Here is a 21,456-nt window from a genome sequence, read left to right as displayed (position 1 = left end):
CTTTAAAAAAACAAAAACACCCACAGACCCCTCTATAGTTTCATCTCACAAAAAGAGGTTTAGGGGCACCTGAGTGGCTCAATGGGTTAAGCTTGTGCCTTCAGCTCAGGTCATGATCCCAGGGTCCTGGAACGAGCCCCACACTGGGCTTGGCAGGGAGCCTGCTTCCCCCTCTCTCTCTGTCTGCCTCTCTGCCTACTTACGATCTTTCTCTCTCAAATAAATAAATAAATCTTTTTTTAAAAAAAGAGGTTTAAAACTTCCAAATCAGAAGATGATGAGAAGTTTATGCAAGTCAAATTTCAATTTCTCAGTGTGTTAAGAAGAATGAATCAAGAGGCATGATTGTTTTGGGCAGGTGTTTGTCATTTGAGGAAACCTTCCAGAATATGTTAACGCATTTTTCTCACTTAAAAGTAATGAAAGAAAGAAAAATAAATAAATAAATAAAAGTAATGAAAGATATAAAGCATTACAAAAAAAAATAAAATCACCCAAATTATCACCACACAGAAACAACCTGATTAAAAATTTTGTCTCTTTCCCTTTATGTTGTTTTTTTCTGTTTATGTTTGTGGCAGAACTTGTTGGTTCTTGGGTCTGTGTCTTTCCCAAGAAACTCCAGTAAACCCTGGCCCGTCTACGAGAAGATTCTTTCCTCTTATAGGTAATTGGTTTGAGAAGGGGACTTATACTAATTAGTGACATATAATGGGAATTTTGCCAGGAACTTTCTGGGAAGGATTCTCTGCTCTTAGAAAGACCTACACAAGGCAGGAACACATTTTCTGGCTTTGGACATTAGTGTGTGAGGAGTTAATGCCCAAAGTTGTTGACACGGGGAGGAACTAGTCCAACCTGTTGACAGGGCCAGAGCCAGAAAGGTGAAATGGTTTGGGTTCATAGATCATTTGGAAAGCCATCAGACTAGCCACCCAATTAATCCCTGGAGCCTCCCTACCTCCAAGTTTCATGTTCTAAGAGATCATTTATATCCTCTTCCTGTTTAAGTCACCTCTATTTATTATTTGCTGTTACTGGCAACCAAAAACAATATCTTCACTGCTACCATGTATATAGAGTTGCATAAATGCATTTGAGAAAGGTTATTCCTTCACCCAACAAATAGTTTACAGGGATGCCCCACGCACTAGGCTTGAGTCACTCCGCACACACACTTTGGCTCTGCATTTCTCCACTTTACATTTTCTCTAGTCATTAAACACTCTCTGAATATGTCATTTTAATGACTTCATTTTAATGGCTACTTTATTTAGTCATTTCCCTATTATCTGACATTTCAGTTGCTGAGGATTTTCATTATTAATAACAAAGATATAGTGAACATCAGTGTACATAATGAGTCATATTTCTGATATCTTGGGGGGACATATTCCTAAAAACAAACAAACAAACAAAAAACAGAAAAAGATACAAATGTTTTTAAGATGACTGAGACATTCCTAAATTGCTTTCAAGACAGTTTATGCCAATTTATATGTCTCTGTACAACGTTTGAGATTTTCTGCTGCATCTGAGGGCACTCATAATAGACATTTTTAAAAACATGTTTCTGGGGTTGCCCAGGTGGCTCAGTCCGGTCATGATCTCAGGGTCCTGGGATCAAGCCCCATGTTAGGCTCCCTGCTCAGTGGGGACTCTGCTTCTCCCTCTCCCAAATAAAAAAATAAAATAATTTTTAAAATGTTTCTAGAAAGAATTGTGATTGAAGTCTACAGGACACTTTTACCCAACAAATCAATGGCCTAAAAAATGGGAGGGAAGGCTATCAATGAATAAAGGAGACTTAAAAGATATGAAGCTTGGACCTTGCTGGTGTCCTGATTCATAAAGATCTGTAAAAAGATATTTTTGAGAAATTTGAATATGGCCTAGGTATTATTGGGTTATAAGGAATCAGTGTTAATTTTATTAGGTGTAGTAGTGTGGTTATGTTGGGAAAATAAAGTTCTTATCTGTTACAGACCCATCCTTATTTTTTACATTTATTTTTCAAACCCCAGCATGGGACTTGAACTCACAACCCTGAGATCAAGACCTGAGCTGAGATCAAGAGTCAGATGCTCAATTAAGTGAGCTACCCAGATGCCCCAGTGCATCCTTCTTAATGGATGAAATGGTGTGACGTCTGGGATTTACTTTCAAATACTCCAGCAAATCAAGAAGATGGGGTGGGATAAGAGGACCAGGATTGGCAAAATGTTAACAATTGTTGGAAGTAGGAAATGAGGGTTTATTATAGTATTCTCTCTACCTGTTTTATATTTGAAAATATCATGCAGAGCTTTTCAGTGTTTTACCTTGGTTAATTTTTTTTTTTAATGGTGGTCAACAGAATAGACATAACATGCTGGGAGACTACAGGTCTTCTCTTCTCTCTTTGTGGTTTAAATGGAAAGCTCTATTGTGGTTGACTAGGACCATGGCAGTCTCTGGCTGCTTCCTTCCTGGCCCCAAAGACACCAGGGAGCCTGGTCTGGTCCCAGGAGCTCCCCTAGGGGTCACATTGAAACGGATCTGAAATGGTTCAAGGGAGCCAGAATGAAGCGGACTGCCAGGCAAGCTTCCTTGGAGTCCTTGGACTCCAAACCAAACTCATGAGCTCTGGTCCTCAGTCAGCTAGCTCAGGCGCTCCTAGACTCAGGGGTTGGACACAAATCAGATGACCTCAGGCTTGAAGCGCAGAGAATAAATTATATACTGAAAAGCACCACCTGTGACAATCAGTTTCATTTGTGTGCCTGTGAAACACACGGAGACCAAAATGCATGGGGTGTAGCACATTTTTAAAACTGACTTAATTACATCACTTGTTGGGAGAGGCACACATACATTCAGAAACATGTGTTTTAGTAAATGAAAATTGTAGGGTTTCAGTATCTGATGCAAGCCAATTGCCTGATTTGGGTACTGGATTTGGCAGCCGCTCTGGTCTGGGTATCTATGTAAAGCATGGAATATAGACGCTTGGTTAATTTCCCTCCCTTGATCCTCTTGATGCTACACCTGACATTGGCTGGCACTCACTCAGCACAATCAGGTGGAAAGAGCACAAGAGTGAGAGACAAACCTAGGTTCTAATTCTGGCTTTACACCTTTAGGCAAGTTACTTAGCTTCTGTAGTCTTCTTCTTCTCATCTGTCAAATGGGACTCCTAGACTAATACTAAACACCCAGCTCCCCAGCAAGGGTGCAAGGAGGCAGTGATACTCGGCAGAGAGCAGATCTTTGGTGATGCTTGTGTCTTTTTCCCCCAGGAGGGACCTGGACAGTTCTTATTTCCTGTTTCAGGCATCCCTAATGTTCAGTGTCATGGTGCTCAAAAAAGGGAGGGCTTTCTATGAAAAAAACCTGTGTTATGAGCTTCCACACTTTTAAGCTTTGAGAGCAGTAGAACTGTGGAAACCCTTCTCCCTGGAGACCATAGGAGGCTGCCTCCCAGTGCTTCCCCCGCACTCCCACGTAGACCATTTGCTGTCATTTTGCTGATTGAAAAGATGGAGGCTCCCAGTTCAAAATGGTATGTGATCAAAACTTGTGGCCTCTCTGTTCTTTAATCAAATTGAATGCTTTAAAACCAAATAAACAAGACAGAATCTAGAATTTTTTTTTAAATTTTTTATTTTTTCAGCATAACAGTATTCATTATTTTTGCACCACACCCAGTGCTCCATGCAATCCGTGCCCTCTACAATACCCACCACCTGGTGCCCCCAACCTCCCACCCCCCACCCCTTCAAAATTCTCAGATCGTTTTTCAGAGTCCATAGTCTCTCATGGTTCACCTCCCCTTCCAATTTCCCTCAACTCCCTTCTCCTCTCCATCTCCCCTTGTCCTCCATGCTATTTGTTATGCTCCACAAATAAGTGAAACCATATGATAATTGACTCTCTCTGCTTGACTTATTTCACTCAGCATAATCTCTTCCAGTCCCGTCCATGTTGCTACAAAACTTGGGTATTCATCCTTTCTTTTTTCTTTTTCTTTTTTTTTTTTACAGCTTTATAAACATATATTTTTATCCCCAGGGGTACAGGTCTGCGAATCGCCAGGTTTACACACTTCACAGCACTCACCATAGCACATACCCTCCCCAATATCCATAACCCAATCCCCCCTCTCCCAACCCCCCTCCCCCCATCAACCCTCAGTTTGTTTTGTGAGATTAAGAGTCACTTATGGTTTGTAGAAATTTTAAATCCCTGGAACATGTCCCCACATCACCTAGATGTGTCATTCATTGGAAGTCCATTGATCAAGCTTGTCAGCTGGCTTTGGTCACGCACCGGTATGTCACTCATTCCAAGTGAGGTGACATTCGGGCCGCTGAAGCCAGATAACTCTGTCATGCCTTTATTTTGGCCCTTGACTTTCTATGCCTTGCTTTGTAGATAGCAGTTTGTTTGTCCTAGCCTGGATGTGAGGTTCCTTGAGGTCAAGGACCTTGTCCGGCTAATCATTGTGTGGCCCAAAATACTTAGTGCTGGCCCTTGAACTTCACAGGTGTTAATAAATTACCGCTGTCGACTTTGGCTGAGAGCTATACCTAACTTCCCTATTCTCCCAGACGAAAATTATTAAGTCCCCTCTAGGATCCGAAAGGAATATTTTGGAGAAGCAAACATTTGCCCATTTAAATCTTGTGCCACATGAGAAAGCTCTCCTCTGATTGTTGACGAGAGCCTCCCCCTCCCCTTCCCCCTCCCTTGCTATTTCTGGCTTTCCCCATTTTCAGTGCCTTTATCCAGTTTCTGGAATGGCTCTAGATAAATGTTTCTCTTTTTTCCTGCTTGTTGCCTCAGTTCTGCCTCCACTGAAGAAAGTCGTGAGACCCATCTGGCCTTACGGCTTTGGAGCAAGGGCTCCAGCCTTCATTGTTCATTTCTTAGTGCAGAAAGATTTGCAGGTTCCACTGCTTCACTGAGCCAGAGGAGGTGTCCCAACATCCGAGGATAACCAGGAAGTAATTACTCGACACCTTGGTTCTCCTTAGTGTTCTCTGGCCTGGGAGAGAAAGACATTGCTCTCAGCTCAGTCATTAAACTCAGTCAGTTTTTTCTAAATTCTCCACTCTTACAAACACCTCGTTACAACTTGAGCTTGAGGATAAGAATGAAAGATACTAACAAGAGAGAACAGAGCAAAGGCAGAAATATTTCTTTTTTTTAAAGATTTATTTATTTGAGAGAGGCAGGGGAGTGGGGTGGGAGCAGAGGGAGAGGGAGAGAGAGAATCTCAAGCCGGCTCTACACTGAGCATGCAGCCCGACACAGGGCTTGATCTCACAACCTGAGCTGAAACCAAGAGTCAGATGTTCAACCGACAGAGCCCCCCCAGGTGCCCCAAGACAAAATATTTCTTTCCATAATGAAGATACCTAATAAGTGAAACTTGCAGTGCCAAAAGTTGCTAAGCGAGTTCCCAGGGAAGAGGTGAGGCTCTACTTTTCTCTCTACCATTAGGGTCCATAACCGTAACTTCCAATGGACGTATCTCTAGCCCCTCGCTCCTTCCTTACCACATCATCCTGTCCCATCCAGCTAAAAAGCTAGATTCACCATCTTCCTCCAGTCTTCTGGTTATAGGCTGTTAACAGGGTCTACTCGTGTAGACCCTTCTGGGTTGTGGAAGGAAAATCAAATTGAATTGAAAAATCAGATGGTAACACAGGATGTGTAGCTAGGTGTTTGGGAAGGGTGACCCCTTGGCTCTCTGCCCAAGGACAGCAGGAGGTCATGACCCCAGAAAGCCCACACACAGCAAGGTCTGATGTGACCACTTCCCAGCATGCACTGGGAAGCAGCCATGGGCAGCTGTGGCAACAAAATAAAGTTTTGGCTTGGGGACAAGCAGGTTGTCATCAGGAAAGAGGATAAGGTTGAGTCCACAAGATCCCAGTGATGGGGCCCAAGTTAGGAACCTGAACTTGATAATAAAGAAAAAATGGAAACAAGAAGGTTTGGTTTGAATGAAAGGCTGAACCCGGGGAGGCAAGCTCAGTACTTAATTTTTGAATGGCATTTGTATTCAGAGTCTTTGATGCCCATCCCCTCAAACAGATCAGACTTCTCGTGGTTACAGAATTATTTGCTTAGAAGGATTCCATGTTCCTCGGGGTGAGCTGACCCCAAGCACCACTCAGTGAGAAACAGCGAGTGAATCACTGCTCTTCTCTTTTTCTTGGTGTTCTTAGTGATGCCTATTGTCCTGGAGGTGGTATTCTTAGCAACATGTCTGTGTGCATGGGTAGAAAGGTCAAGAAGGTAGAAATTGTGAGCAGTAAGAGGTAAAGGCAAGGGAGGTGTTTTCTATTTGATCAAACCATAGAAATCAACACCTCAGTGTTCACTCCCAAAATAGAAGGTATATGTTTGAAGAATTTTGTTCAAAAGATCAGAACATCTTGAACAAATTTCTCATTTCTACAGATGCTAGGATTGGCTGTTTCTCCACCTCGAACACCACTATCACCACCACCACCACCACCACTACACACACACACACACACACACACACACACACACACCCCTCTCCTTGTCTGCCTAACTCCTCTGTAGCTTTCAAGTATCCCTGCTTAGTCTTTCTAGAACCTCGAATCTGAGAAGGGTTCCACTCAAGAGTGGACTGCCACTGCCATAGGACACTGTACTTCCTCCAGCACAACACCTACACAGTGTAGTAATCACCTCACTAGGCTAGAGCTCCATGAGGGCAGGGACCAGATCTGGCTTTTTTACAGTTCAGTCCCTAGTTCCTGGAATGGCACCGAATAAGTATTTATGCAATAAATGAATTATGATGAGTCTGTGTAAGCCAATTTTCTGTATGAACCTTTGTCTGAACAGTGTCTGCTGAGTATGGTTGTTCGGGTTGTGTACTGTATAGGACATCTAGCTGAGTCCGGAAGGGAGGCCTGAAATCCAGCTCACGTTCTCATCACCCAGACATTTTTTTGCTGCCTGTATCCACCTGGAGGAAGACGTGCCTTTTTCTGATTTCCACAGTGGCCCCATACAAGCTTTCAACAGTGCAGCTCTGAACAACACTGAGTGTCTTCAAAAGGAAATGAGAGCTCTCCCCTTTGTTCCTAGAAAGGCTAGGAGTGAGTACTTTTATGGAGCTGTTTCTTTAGGTCCTTTGCCGACCATGACAGCTAAGACCCTGACCGCGTTTCCTCACTCTTCTCTCCTCTGATTTTTGTCTCCTGCAGGGTTTGGGATGACAACTCCAGCGACAGTAGGAGGAAAAATCTTTCTGATCTTTTATGGTCTCATTGGGTGTGCAAGCACCATCTTGTTCTTCAACCTCTTCCTGGAGCGCCTCATCACCGTCATCGCCTACATCATGAAGTCGTGCCACCAGCGGCAGCTCCAGAGGCGAGGGGCCCTGCCCCAGGAGAGCCTGAAGAACCCCGGCAGGAACGAGGCGGATAGCTTGGCCGGCTGGAAGCCCTCCGTGTACTACGTGATGCTGATCCTCTGCGTGGCCTCGCTCCTCATCTCCTGCTGTGCCTCAGCCATGTACACCTCCATCGAAGGCTGGAGCTACTTCGATTCACTCTACTTTTGCTTTGTGGCCTTCAGCACCATTGGCTTTGGGGACCTTGTCAGCAGCCAGAACGCCCAGTATGACAGCCAAGGTCTCTACCGCTTCGCCAACTTCGTGTTCATCCTCATGGGCGTCTGCTGCATCTACTCCTTGTTCAATGTCATCTCCATCCTCATCAAACAGTCCGTGAACTGGATCCTGAGGAAAATGGATGGGGGGTGCTGCCAGCAATGCCAGAGGAAACTCCTGCCGTCACGGAGGAACGTGGTCATGCCAGGCAATGTCCAGAACAGGTGCAACATCTCCATAGACACGGACGGGGTGATGGACAGCGACACGGACGGGCGGCGGCTCTCAGGGGAGATGATCTCCATGAAGGACTTCTTGGCCACCAACAAGGTCTCGCTGGCCATCCTCCAGAAGCAGCTGTCGGAGACGGCCAATGGCTGCCCGCCCCAGGCCAGCGTGCTGTCCCGGGACAATGAGTTCTCAGGCGGGGTGGGGGCCTTTGCGATCATGAACAACAGGCTGGCGGAGACCAGTGGGGACAGGTAGGAGCGAGGAGCGGACGCTGGGCGTGGGGACAGGGAGAGTGGACCATGAGGGGCCGGCTTGACTCTGGAGCTGTCGCAGCACCCTCTGAAGGCCCAGCCATAGAAAGCTCTTCTCCTCTAAGGTCTAAATCAGTCCTAAGAATGAATCACCAAAGCAGCCCAAGACCTTGGCCCTGTTCCTTTACCCATCTGCCTCCAGGGTTTGAACTGCCGAAGGGAGGGAGGGTTTAAGTAAGCCTCTGTTTCCTGCTGCTCTGTTCTTCATTTGGAAATAAAAATCCCAAACTAAGGTTATCCCATTCCCATGGAGCCCTGATTCTGTGAAGCCAGATTCTCCATCCTTCCCAACCCCTTCGAACCAGAGGGGGGAATGTCTCACCTGGCATCTGGGCCCTGGGCTTCCTTCAGAACAGATTCGTCCCCAGTGGCACAGATAGGGAAGTCACCTGTTCTATTCTCTGTGTCTGCTTCTCTGCTTTTTGCTCTTCCTTTCTTTTATTGTTAAGATCTTAATGCCGGGCTAAGGTGTCTGTGGGACCTCCATGTGGTAAGAAAACTGAATTCAGCTTCAGGCCTTGAAACTGTAGCCAAGTAGTGGAGAGACGCACTATTGTAATCAAAGAATGTAGCTTACTGTTCTCCCTCCAAATGGTCACAGAGACCCTGTCATTTTTCTTTTTTTTAACCAGGGCTTGGGGCCCATTGCAGAGACAATGGCTGACTATTTATTAGAACTGAAAGTTGAATAAATCCTCGCTTTATTAACTAAGATGACATGAGTGCTCATTATGGACGGTGGGGCTTAGGGGCAGGGAGTACCTAATTAAACGGGCATTTATTGTGCTCAGAGAAAAAGGAAACACCAAGAAATTAACGCTTAGGGATACGAGCATCATCTTGGCTTCTCTACTGGAGAAACATTCTAGGCCAGATAAGAAAATTTGGCTTCTCCTGTCCTTTGTTTTGGTTCTGCCTTCTGGGATTGTAACAAGTCTAGTTACATAACCTCCGGAGCCAGTCAAACGTCCATGCTGGGAACAAAGGCTGTTGATCTTCATATATTCAGGAGAGAACCTTTTGAGGTTTGGGAGCAACGTTAATAAGAGATAGTTGTTGATTTTATAAGATAAGGATGGTACATGCAGCTATTTTAGAAATGAAGAAGGTCGGGCCTCAGGAAGAAAAGAAAGCAGAGAACTATGTCTAATGAAACCGAGATAAGCAGAAAGCATCAGAGCTGGGAGGACCTTGGGAACCATCCCACACAACTTTCTTGTGTCTTAGACAAGGGGGAAACAGAGGCATGAAGGAACTGCTCCTTGTCTGAACTCTTCAGGCTGACCGCGAACACCTAGAGGAACCCAGGTGTCCTGACGGGGACGTCCAGGCTCGTCACCCATGTTCCACACAACTTCAGAGCCCTCCTCTGCTCTGTGTTCGGCTGAGTTGCCTTTTCTTCCAGCTGGCAAAGCCAAATATTTTCTTTACAGTGCCAAAAGTAAAGGGGTCCAGGCAATGTCCGATAAGAACAGGGGTCCGATAAGCAGCAGCCCTGGGCTTTGAACGAAGGGCGGTGCAGCTCCAAAGTCAGAGATCTTCATGACTTACCTTGTATTTCTATTAAAGGGAGGCATTCTGGAGCTATTGCAAAGCCCTCGGTAAGAACTTCAGATTGCAAACCAAGCTCCCCAGGGGCTCTGCCCTGCTCGAAGCATCATGGGGATAGGGAGAGGGTCTGGGTCCCTGTCCTGGGAGATCTCTTGATCTCCACATTCCTGGTACAGGGACTGGCACAAAGGTCCTTGCTTCTCCGACCCATGTCCCTAGACCTCAGGGGTGGGACGGGAGCCAAGGAGCATGGGTGTAAGTGAGTGTCCTCTTCCTAGAAGGTCAGTGTACTAAATGATTTTGGCAGAGAGATGTAGTATCAAAACACGTGCCCCTATTTAAATAGGATCCAAAACTGGAATAAACTTCTGAGTTAGCCCTGAAAACGTTTTTTGAACTTTCAGGTTTTCTCGGGGAGTCTTCTCAAGGTCTTGGAGAATGAGTTTGTTCTTGCTCTGGGTTGAGGTTCCCTGGTGGAAACATTTGAGAACCAGTATAAGGAGTGAAGTGTGGTACATTTACAATGGATGATGGGAATAACATTTGCCTCCCCAAATGGCAAACTAGGAATTTATGTATTTAAGCCTCTCTGTAGTTATTCTTAGGCATGAACAGTTAACAAGGGAATTTCTAGGTAGTAATATAAAGCCGGAGTTCAAAATCCAGAGCCCACAAATCCTTTAACATTGTTGCCTACGTACAGGCACCCCTCGGAGGTACTGGGGGTTCGGTTCCAGAACACCACAATACAGTAAATACTGAAATAAAGCCAGTCAAATGAACTTTTTGGTTTCCCCGTGCAGATGAAAGTTGTGTTTACTACATACTATCATACATTAAATAATGCAATGGCATTTGTCATTTTCAAAAGTACATACCCTAATTTAAAAATACTTTATTGCTAAAAAATGTTGACTGTCGTCTGAGCTTTCAGCGAGTTATAATCTTTCTGCTGCTGGAAGTTTTTGCCTCAATGTCGATGGCTAGTGGCTGATCAGGGTGGTGGTTGCTAAAGGCTGGGGTGGGGGTGGGGGGGGTCCTGTGACAATTTCTTAAAAAGACAGCAATAAAGTGTGCTGCATTGATTGACTCTTTTTTCCACAAACGATTTCTCAATGGCGCGTGATGCTGTTGAATAGCATCTTACCCACAGTAGAGCTTCTTCCAAAACTGGAGTCGGTCCTCTCAAACCCTGCTGCTGCCTTCTCAACTGTTTCTGAATACTTTGTTGTTATTTGAACAAGCTTTTGGTGTCTTCACCAGGAATAGATTCCATCTCCAGAAACAACTTTCTTTGTTCATCCATGAGAAGCAACTCTTCATCCATTAAGGGTCTTTTGTTATTTATTTATTTTTTTTTTTACAGACTTTATGTAGTTTTAAGTAAGCTCTACACCCAGTGTGGGGCTTGAAGTCATGATGCTGAGATCAAGAGTCCCTGCTGTACCAACTGAACTATCCAGGTACCCTTCATCCATTAAATTTTTACCATGAGATTGCAACAATGCAGTCACATCTTCAGGCTCCCCTTCTAATTCTGGTTCTCTTGCCAATTCCACTGCTGTACTCAGAACACACCCAACATCTATTGATTAAGTTCTCCATCTTCTATGGGCACCATTTGCGGCACCCTTAGACAATTACAATAGTAACATCAAAGATCACTGATCACAGATCATCCTCACAAAAACAATAATAAAAAGGTTTGAAATAGTGCAAGGATTACCAAAATCTGACACAAAGACTCTAAATGAACAAATGCTGTTGGAAAAATGGCACCAATAGACTTGCTCAATGCAGGGTTGCCACAAACCTTCAACTGATTAAAAAAAAAAAAAATGTGATATCTGAAGCCCCTGGGTGGCTCAGTTAGGCGTCTGACTCTCGGTTTCGGCTCAGGTCATGATCTCAGGGTTGTGAGACTGAGTTCCGTGTCAGGCTCCATGCTCAGCGGGGAGTCTGCTCAAGATTCTCTCCCTCTCCCTCTGCTCCTCCCCGCCACATGCTCTCTCTCTCTCTCTCTCACTAAAAATAAAAAATAAATCTTTTTAAAAAAGCACCATGATATCTGCAAAGGTAAGAAAGTGAGGTGTGGTACAATGATGTGTCCTATACACATGGACATCATCAGGAGCACATGCATGTACATACATGTACATTTTTCTGCATACTCAACTTTACTGTTTTCTTCATGTTTCCAAAGAGTCCTTCCATCTTCCCTAGAGTTAGAATGTTTATTGCTATTTCCTCTTGTCACCTTTGTCCCCACACTGCCTGTCCCTAACCTTCCTTACCAATTCTCTCTGTCCCCTTCTCTGGACTGTGTCACGTGGCCTTCCCATCAGAGATCACATTCTTCTGCCGTTACAGCTTACTGGCCAAGAGGAGAGTGACTGTTTGCAGAAGGCATTGAAATTGGCCTGAGTCCGGTTTGGGAACCCAGAGTCTCCCCTGAGTGATGAAGGGACCCATTGACTAGACATCCAGGAAGCTTTTGGGCTTCGTCCATGGCTGAGCTCACAGCTAGGCTGTCTTGAGTTCTCTTTGATGCTATGATCATGAACTGGCCTTTCATGAGGAGGCCTCAGAGCCAAGACATGGAGTGTCTCATGGGACCCTCACCCCATATCATTGGCACAAGTTTGGGGGTATTTCCATACTGCCTGAAATATTATCTTCTTAATGTTTTAATCAGTTTTTAATTAATTTTATCTTAAAAAGAAATTCATCTCACTAACTAAATGGGGGGCTTTTATCACTTGCTATAAATAGAAAATACAGCCACTGTAAAAATCAATAAAATGAAGACAAAACTATGTTATTAAATTCTAGCCAGATCCTGTATCCTAGAGAAAACTCTAAACTGGAGACCTTTTCTCTTGGTTACAAATGCAGACTGGCAAGTGCAGGGGAGGTGTGAAAGACGCTAGCACCAAACAGAATTTGTAGTGCAACCACAAGGACTGGAAGAGTATGAGAAAGGGGATAACTTCCTCACTATGTGCTTTGATGTGAATTCGTTCCAAGCCTGAGGGCCCCTAAAATCATTTCATGTTCACCCAAATCATTGGTGCACATCCCACATTGGGGGCTACATAGAAGTCACAAAGTACAGTAGTTTCTGAGGTGAGGCTAACCTCATAGGGAAGGAGAGTTCTTGGGTTTGAACTCCTGCCCATGGACACCAGTTCTAGTGTGAGAGAGGGTGGGCGAATCTCCCTGTGCCCCAGTCCCTTTGCACCTGTGATGTGGAAATGGTAGGAACATTGGATCAAATGAAGTGATTCTCAGGGCAGGGCATTGTGCCCTCTCAGGAGCTACCAAGGCAGTGGGTACTGGCTGTCCACACGCTGGGGGGACTGGGGACAGGGATGGGGAGGACATTAAATCCCACAATGAAGGATTTTGTTTTGTTCTTGTGCTGACATCCTCAGCTTACCACACCGTACTTTACTCATGGCTCTTGAGTATTAAATGACATCACTCTTGGTGATGGTTTTATACTAAACCAAAAGACCCTACCAACTTTATTTCTGTTCCACTGAGTCCTTTCATTTCAGAATTCACTGAGTTAATTGTATGATTTGAAAGAGTAAAATGTTTGGGGAAAGCTGTAATACTAGTATCTTGTATATTGCTAGAACTTTATGGTTGTCAGGGCTTATTCATGCACAATTGTAATATTTTTACCTCCATAACCATAATGTTACATAGGCAGAGCACTTGTCTTCAAACGGCTTTTAATCTTTTCTGAAATAAGAGGGATAAATAATCACACTTTACATAAAAATTAGCTGGGCTTCAGATTAACAGACAGCAGAATAAGCTTTAAAATTACACAGACTGGATTTGAGTTTTAGCCTTTTCATTTTCTGGCTGTAAGACCTTGAAAATTATTTAATTTTGAAAGCCTAGTTTCATCTGCATTGTGGGAAAAGTTGAATCTGCATCAAAACTTCACCGCAGCAGATAAATGGAATGATCTAGGTCTGGGATCTCATTATGTGGTTCCTAAGCCCCTTGAGGGTGAAGAGGATATGTTATAACATTCCAGAAGCCAAAGAATAGGCAAGATTGACTTCTAGAAGAGCCCAGTTTATTCCAAGATTTGGGAGGAAAAGGAAGTTTCCTTTGTTTTAATTAATTTAATACAGTCTTTTATGATCAAGTGGGATTTACCCCTGAAATGTAAGGATGGTTCAACATTTACAAATCAATGAATGTGAAACACCACATGAATAGAAAGTAAAAATCAAAAGATTATCTCGATAGATGCAAAAAAAAAAAAACCGAGAAAACAAATCTTTTCATTATAAAAACAATAAACTGGATATAGAAGAAATATACCTCAGCATAACAAAGGCCATATATGAGAAGCCCGCAGCCTACCATCATACTCAACAACAAAAGGTTGAAAGCTAATCCTCTAAGATCAGGAACAAGACAAGGTTTCCCACTCTCACTATTCCTGTTTAACATAGTACTGGAAGTTCTAGCCAGAACGATTAGGCAAGAAAAAAAATACATCCAAATCAGAAAGGAAAATGTAACATTGTCTCTATAGGTGATATGATCTTATATGTAGAAAACCTAAGACTACACACACACACACACACACACACACACACTAGTAGAACTAGAATAAGTAAATAAATAAATAAAATTTTAAAAAATTAAAAAAACAAAAACAATTCTCACTGGTGATTTTGATGTGCAGCCAAGTTGAGATCTGCTTGGCAGCTTATTATCTGGAGTTCCAGAAAGTATTATATCTTATTGATAATGATGATCTAATGAGAACAATACTTGGCATAATCTTTCATACTTTATGAAGAATTTCCATATGTTCCATGAGTCCATTAATTCTGACAATAGTCCTGTGAGGAAGGCATCCCCATTTCCACTTTGCTGATGAGGAAAGTGAGGCTTAGGGAAATTTAATGACTTGGTGACATGTGTGGTGACATTTAATGACTGTTCCTAGACGTAGAGATGGAAGGAGCATCACTCCTGGACAAACAATGAAAAAGAGCTGGGTTAATTACAAATTCACCATTTTTGAGGAAACCGTTGGTGAGCTGAGGTTGTAGAGCAACCAACTGGCCCAAAATATGAGGAGAAACAGGCATCTGCAGAGAGGGAGGAATCGCAAGACTCACATGGGGCAGAAGAGTTTAGAGTAAGAATGAATTATGGGTAATTACGAATTGATGAGTGCAGCCTCATGGGACAGTGTGAGACCTCGGAGAGCCATAGTAATTGGGAACCTACACCTTCTTGTAGGTCTTTTCTTCATAAACCTCACTGGGCTCTCCAGAATGAGAAAACCCAGAAAGTGTCCATGATGGTGCAAACCTGAGGAACGGAATGGCCACCATGTGGGAAAAGAGACTCTATCAGGACCTTGTTCTCCTGTTTTTTCTAAGGAGCAAAAACTTTAGGGAAAGAAGGGACGGGCAACAAAATCTGCTTCCTTTGGGCACTGGTGAAAATTTATTGCAGCCAGGAGTGGAGAATTGGGGGAAAGTCCCTACTCCTGGGGGAAAGGCAGGAGTACGTGCGGCACCAATAGCTAAGCTCAAGGGACAGGCAGGAGAAGGGAGAAGACCATGCCCAACACCCACGGACACAGTGCCTACCTAAAACTAAGGCTGAGTCGGAACAACAGAAACACTCCCAACATCCTCCCCACCAAGCTAACAAACTGCAGATAACAAGTAACAGCAGAACACTGCTGAGAGGATAAGAGTGTACCAAGAACCCCTCTCTGAGACACAGTGCAAGGGCAAAAGCTCCCTCCAACAGATAGTGCTCTGGCAAATCCAGTTACATCCTACGCATAAGATATTGCTGTGGGAACATGAAGCCCAAGATGCACGGAGAGTAACTAATGAACCTCAAATCCAGCCCAACTCCCAAATAGACGAATTCGAATATCCACACTAAGTGTTTATCAGTAGGAAAGGCATGCTCATACCTGGGCACACAAACTCTTCACGCTAGTCTTTGCTGACATACACAAGATGTCAGCTTTCAACAACAACAATAAAAAATTACGAGACATGCAATTAAAAACATGCTCCAGAAACAAAGCAGTCATTGGATCCAGACTCAGACTTGAAACAGATGTTGGAAACACCCCGGTAGGTGTTTCCACGATTATAATAACCACGATTGGTATGTTAAAGGTGCAAAAAGAAAAAGTGGGCATCATGCAAGAACTGAAGGGTGATTTCAGTGGATGGAAATGACTAAGACAGAATCAAGTGGAAATGCTAGAAATATAAAACTTAGTAAGAGAAATGAGTAATGCCTTCCATTGGCACATCAGTCGACTGACCTAGCCAAGAAGAGAATCCAGGAACTTGAAGATATGTCCATAGAAATTACCAAACTAAAACAAAGAGATGAAAGAGTGGAAAGTTAACAAAACATGATATCCAAGAGCTCTGGGACAATATCAAATGGACTAGCACACAAGTAACTGGAATCCAAGGAGAAAAGAGAACAGAGCAGAAGAAATATTGGAAGAAATAATAGCTGAGAATTTTGCAAAGCTAATGACAGAAACCAAGGTCCAATAAGCTCACAGGATGCCTAGCAGGTGGGATTCATAATATATCCCCCACCACACACACATGCCACATATACCCAGGCATATCACACTTAAATTGCAGAAACAAAAGGGAAAGAACATCATAAAAGCTGCTGAAGGAAAAAAAAGAACATTGCATTCACAAGAATAAGATAAGAAATAGCAGACTCATCATCAGAAACCATGCAACTCATAAGACCATAGGGTGACATCTTTGAAGAAGATGTGATCCATATGTACAATGGAATATTACTCAGCCATCAGAAAGGATGAACACCCAATGTTTGCATCAACATGGATGGAACTGGAGGAGATTATGCTAAGTGAAATAAGTCAAGTAGAGAGAGTCAATTATCATGTGTTTTCACTTATTTGTGGAATATAAGGAATAGCATGGAGGACATTAGGTGAAGGAAGGGAAAAATGAAGGGGGAGAATAAGAGGGAAAGATGAACCATGAGAGACTATGAACTCCAGGAATCAAACTGAGGGTTTTAGAGAAGAGGGAGTTGGGGGAATGGGTGAGCCCAGTGATGGGTATTAAGGAGGGCATGTATTTGCATGGAGCATTGGGTGTTACACACAAACAATGAATCTTGGAACACTCCATCAATAACTAATGATGTACTGTATGATGATTAACATAACAATAAAAATTTAAATAAATAAAAATAGTGAAATAAAATGCTGAAATTTTTAAAAAATACACTTTTGATACAGAGTTCTATATTCATCAAAAATATCTTTCAAGGGCACCTGGGTGGCTCAGTGGGTTAAGCCTCTGCCTTCGGCTCAGGTCACGAACTCAGGGTCCTGGGATCGAGCCCCGCATCAGGCTCTCTGCTCAGTGGGGGGCCTGCTTCCCCCTCTCTCTCTGCCTGCTGCTCTGCCTGCTTCTGATCTCTCTCTGTCAAATAAATAAGATCTTTAAAAAAAAAAGAAAAAATATCTTTCAAAAATGAGGGAGAAACAAATACTTTCTCAAACAAAAACAGAGAATTCATTCCCAGCCTTCAAGAAATGTTGAAGAACTTTCTTTAACATTTTTAAATAATAGGGGAGAAAGAACAACTCTTCCATATGGAAGAATTCCAGTTAATAAACATAGAAGGAATCAGGAAAATAGAGAATTAACCTTTAGAACCCAAGAGTAAGGCTCACCCCAGGCAAGATCCAATGTTGATGCTAAAGCTAATGATGTAAATGTTGAAGCAGAATCAGGATATTATAGTCTGAAAGGATCGCCACCAAAATATTTAGTAATTACAAAGAGAAAAATGGTAGCTTTCCAGTGGAGAGTTCTGGAAGATACCAGATTAATCAAGGGAGCAAAATTAACAGCCTCAACAGTACATAACAATGTCAGGTACCACTGAAAGGACAGACTGAGAAGGGCACAGCATTCTGGGGGCATCCTTCACACTAACACCAGTCTACTCAAGAGAAAACATCAGACAGACCCAAACGGAGGGTCATCTACAATAACAAGAAACAAGAAATCTTCAAAAGTCTCAAGCTCACAAAACAGAAGACAAGATGGAAGAATTGTTTTTGTTTTGTTTTTTAAGATTTTATTTATTTATTTGAGAGTCAGAGAGAGAGAACAAAGCAGGGGAAGGGTTAGAGGGAGAGGGGGAAGCAGACTCCCTGCTGAGCAGAGAGCCTGATGGAGGGTTGGGTCCCAACACCCTGAGATCATGACTCGTGCTGAAGTCAGACACTTAACCCACCGAGTTACCCCAGTGCCCCTGATGAATTGTTATAGATTACGGGAAGCGTAAGGATTCATGGTGACTAAACACAGTATAGGATCCTGGAATAGATCCTGGAGCCTAACAAGGACATTGACTGAGAAACTGGGGTGAAACCCAATGAATTTTGTAGTCTAGTTAGTATTCTACCAAGGTTAAATTCTTAGTTTTGACAACTGTCCTGTGATTAAGAGGTTAACATTAGGAGAAGTTGGATAAAAGATATATATGGAAACTCTCGTACTCTTTTTATAACTTGACTGTGTGTCTAAAATTATTGCAAAGTAAAAAGTTAAGAAGAAAAAGCCAAGAGTTTTCTCAAGATTGCACACGGCCCAGCACACCTCAATGTGTGCTGTGACTCCAGCGGACGTCTGTGACTCCAATTTGGGTCTCATGTTGGAAAAGGAAGCAGGCATTGGCCGTTGAGCTAAAGTAGTCCATGGCCCCCAGAGCCCCTGGGAATTTGTCGGGCATGCAGATTCTCAGGCCCCAGCCCAGCTTCAGGAATCAGAATCTCCGAGGGTAGGGCCAGGGAATCTGTATTTTAACAAGTCCTCCAGGGCAATTTTTTTTTTTCTAGTAGAGAATGCTCTCCTGAGCATGAACTATCAAGGGCAGGTAGGAGACCCTCCCCTGGGGTCCAGCCTGCATCGCCATTAGGCTACGGCACCATTGCTGGATCCTAATGGCTCCCAGAAATGAATCACTTTTCTGCATCTCAGAACCAATTCTAATTATTTTAAATTGCCCAGATACAAAATAACCTCCCTGACGACTAGGCTTCCAGTAAGCTATTAGATGAAGGTAATGACTTAGCATCCTGGATTTATGCAGCAGGTACCCCCTTTTTCTTTTTTTAAGGGATTTTTTTTTTAAACAATCACCTCCTTGCTGTCCTTGGGTAGATTTCTGTGTATTCCTAGGGCATTTGATGATTGAATTTTGTTGAGTTTTCCCAGAAGCTGCCCTTGGACTTTCGTCATTACAGAATGACCGGCCCTGTCTCTGGGAGCTGAGGGTCAGGCATGTACCGCCTTCCTCAAAATCATCATAATCACCTAGGGAGATTTTTTATGCAGATTTTCAGGCCTTTCCCCAACGTTCTCTACCAAAATCTCTATGGATCAGGGTATCTCCATTTTTAATATGGATTCCTACCACATTCCCATTAAAGTCAGTGGTTCTGCCTGGTCACATTTGGAAAGTGCTGCTTTGTGGGATGAGGTGGGGTCAAAGAAACGGGATAATCTTAAAGAAGATGCAGGACCTGCCTCAGATCTGGTGAGAAGGACTTATGGACACCTGAGAGAATTACAGCATAGCTCTGTGCCCCAGGCTGGTTAGGCTGATGGTCACTGAGATAATCAAACCCCACATGGTGCACTGGTCCCCATGATCTATTCCTGACTCTCTCTGACCTGTGCATGAACCTGGGCCGCAACCCACCTATTTGTCTAAGCATTCACCCCTGCTTTCTCAAGGCTCTTGTAAATCGGCTCAATACTCAATAAATATCAAAGCCTACCCTGGGTGAGCTGTTTGAAGGTACAGAATAAATCTCAGTGCAGTCCCTGACTTCAGGGACATGGTGAACACTGCAGGAACATATTATGTAACCGAGGGCTGAAAGAAACTATTAAAAACTCTCCAGGGTGATGTCAGGAAGGCGGAGGAGTCCATGTGGCCTGGGAAAGTCAGGGAGGTCTTCATTGAATAGTTTGGCTGGGAGCTAGGACTGGGAGGATGGATATGAGAAGTAAAAAGCTCTCTGCTGGGCGCCTGGGTGGCTCAGTGGGTTAAGCTGCTGCCTTCGGCTCAGGTCATGATCTCAGGGTCTTGAGATCAAGGCCCACATCGGGCTCTCTGCTCAGCAGGGAGCCTGCTTCCCTCTCTCTCTTTCTCTCTGCCTGCCTCTCCATCTACTTGTGATCTCTCTCTGTCGAATAAATAAATAAATAAACCTTTAAAAAAAAAAAAAAAAGCTCTCTGCTGAAAGCATAGGTAGGTGAGAAAGGAAGAAGGAAGTTCCAGGATTCCAAGATGGTGACTGAGTCTTCCATTAAGCACTGAGTGGGCACCTCCCAGGCACAAGGGAAGTCAGGAGTGAGAAGCAAGTCCAGAACTGGGGGGAACTGCTTGCTCCTAGTTTTTTGGAATTCTGTTTCCCGGTCCTCTAAGGAGTATCTGCACTGACTCTTCTCCTCCCTTTACAGGAATCTCTGGTTCTTTGCTTCCTGGTCACCCTGGGTGCTCTGGGATGGTCACTAACTGCAAGGACTCTTTAAACTTCCCCTGAGCTGCTTAAGGTCTACCTAGTGTGAACGGAAGACAGCAGCCAGCATTGATGCCTCAGATTCCTGGAGGAGAAAGAGTGGGTCAGAGGAGTGCTGAGCTGAGAGGCACCACTTGGGGAAGATGGACAGGCAGCAGCCCATTGTGTTAGCCAGGGATCTGCAGGGGAACCGAACCAATAGTATATATAGATATGGAGACAGATTTATTTTGAGGACTTGGCTCTTGCATTTGTGGGAGTCGGCAACTCCAGATCTTCAGGGTTAGACCAGCAGGATGGAAACCCAGAGAGGAGGTGATATTGTAGCTCTTATCCAAAGAGAGTCTAGAGGCAGCATTGCCTCTTCCTCCAGTGACCTCATTATTTGTTCTGTGTCTTCAACTGATTGGATGAGGCCCACCCACGCTCTGGAGAGCAATCTGCTTTACTCAAAGTCCACCCATTTAAATGTTAATCTCATCTGTAAAATACTTTCCTAGTGACATCTAGACTGGTATTTGACCAAATACCTGGGTACCTTGGTCTAGGCACACTGACTCATAAAATTATGCATCACACCCATGAAACCCCTCAGGGCCTGAAGGAAAAAAAAAATCAGAAACCATCCTAAGCCCTGAAATCCCTCTCTAGTCAGGCTTCAGAGGAAATGTACCAAAAGGCAAACTCTCACCCAAGAGGACCAGATGTCAGCTTTGAGGGAGGGATGAGCCCTCCTCTAAATTCCTAAGGAACTTAGACTTTGACCACACCCTCAGCTGTAGGGGCAACAGCTGCTTTCTTCTGTTGCTTCCTCTTCACTCCCCAAGAGTCCTCTTTCTCTGCACTGAGTAGCTAACCACCTCTCATCAGGTTAAAAGTTGTTTCTGTTCAATTTTCTATATTCAAACTGCGAGTGTGGCTTCTGTCTCCAAATGGACTCAAGTAAATCAGAGGAGAGCCCTAAAGAGAAGACGTCTGATCCTTCTCTTTCCTGAGATAGCCCAGAGACTGAGGGAAGAGAAGGATGGGAGAAAACTCCATCTACACTTCCCTACTCCCGTGTTTCGCCTTGTACCGGGCATCCCCTAGTCTTGTAGGTTAGA

The 21,456-nt window shown here is 43.8% G+C and overlaps 1 protein-coding gene across 1 annotated transcript in view; it reads left to right on the top strand.

Moving 5' to 3' along the window:
• Positions 1-8,903, top strand: part of KCNK13 (potassium two pore domain channel subfamily K member 13) — a 103,278-nt gene extending 94,375 nt beyond the window's left edge. The window contains exon 2 of the mRNA XM_047735319.1: positions 7,233-8,903. Within this exon, the coding sequence (XP_047591275.1) occupies positions 7,233-8,125 (893 nt within the window). The 3' untranslated portion in view covers positions 8,126-8,903. The remainder of the gene's footprint in view (positions 1-7,232) is intronic.
• Positions 8,904-21,456: the final 12,553 nt, after the last annotated feature.

Source organism: Lutra lutra, chromosome 7 (assembly GCF_902655055.1).
Source record: "Lutra lutra chromosome 7, mLutLut1.2, whole genome shotgun sequence".
Lineage (NCBI taxonomy): Eukaryota > Metazoa > Chordata > Mammalia > Carnivora > Mustelidae > Lutra > Lutra lutra.
This window is presented reverse-complemented; position numbering and strand designations above follow the sequence as displayed.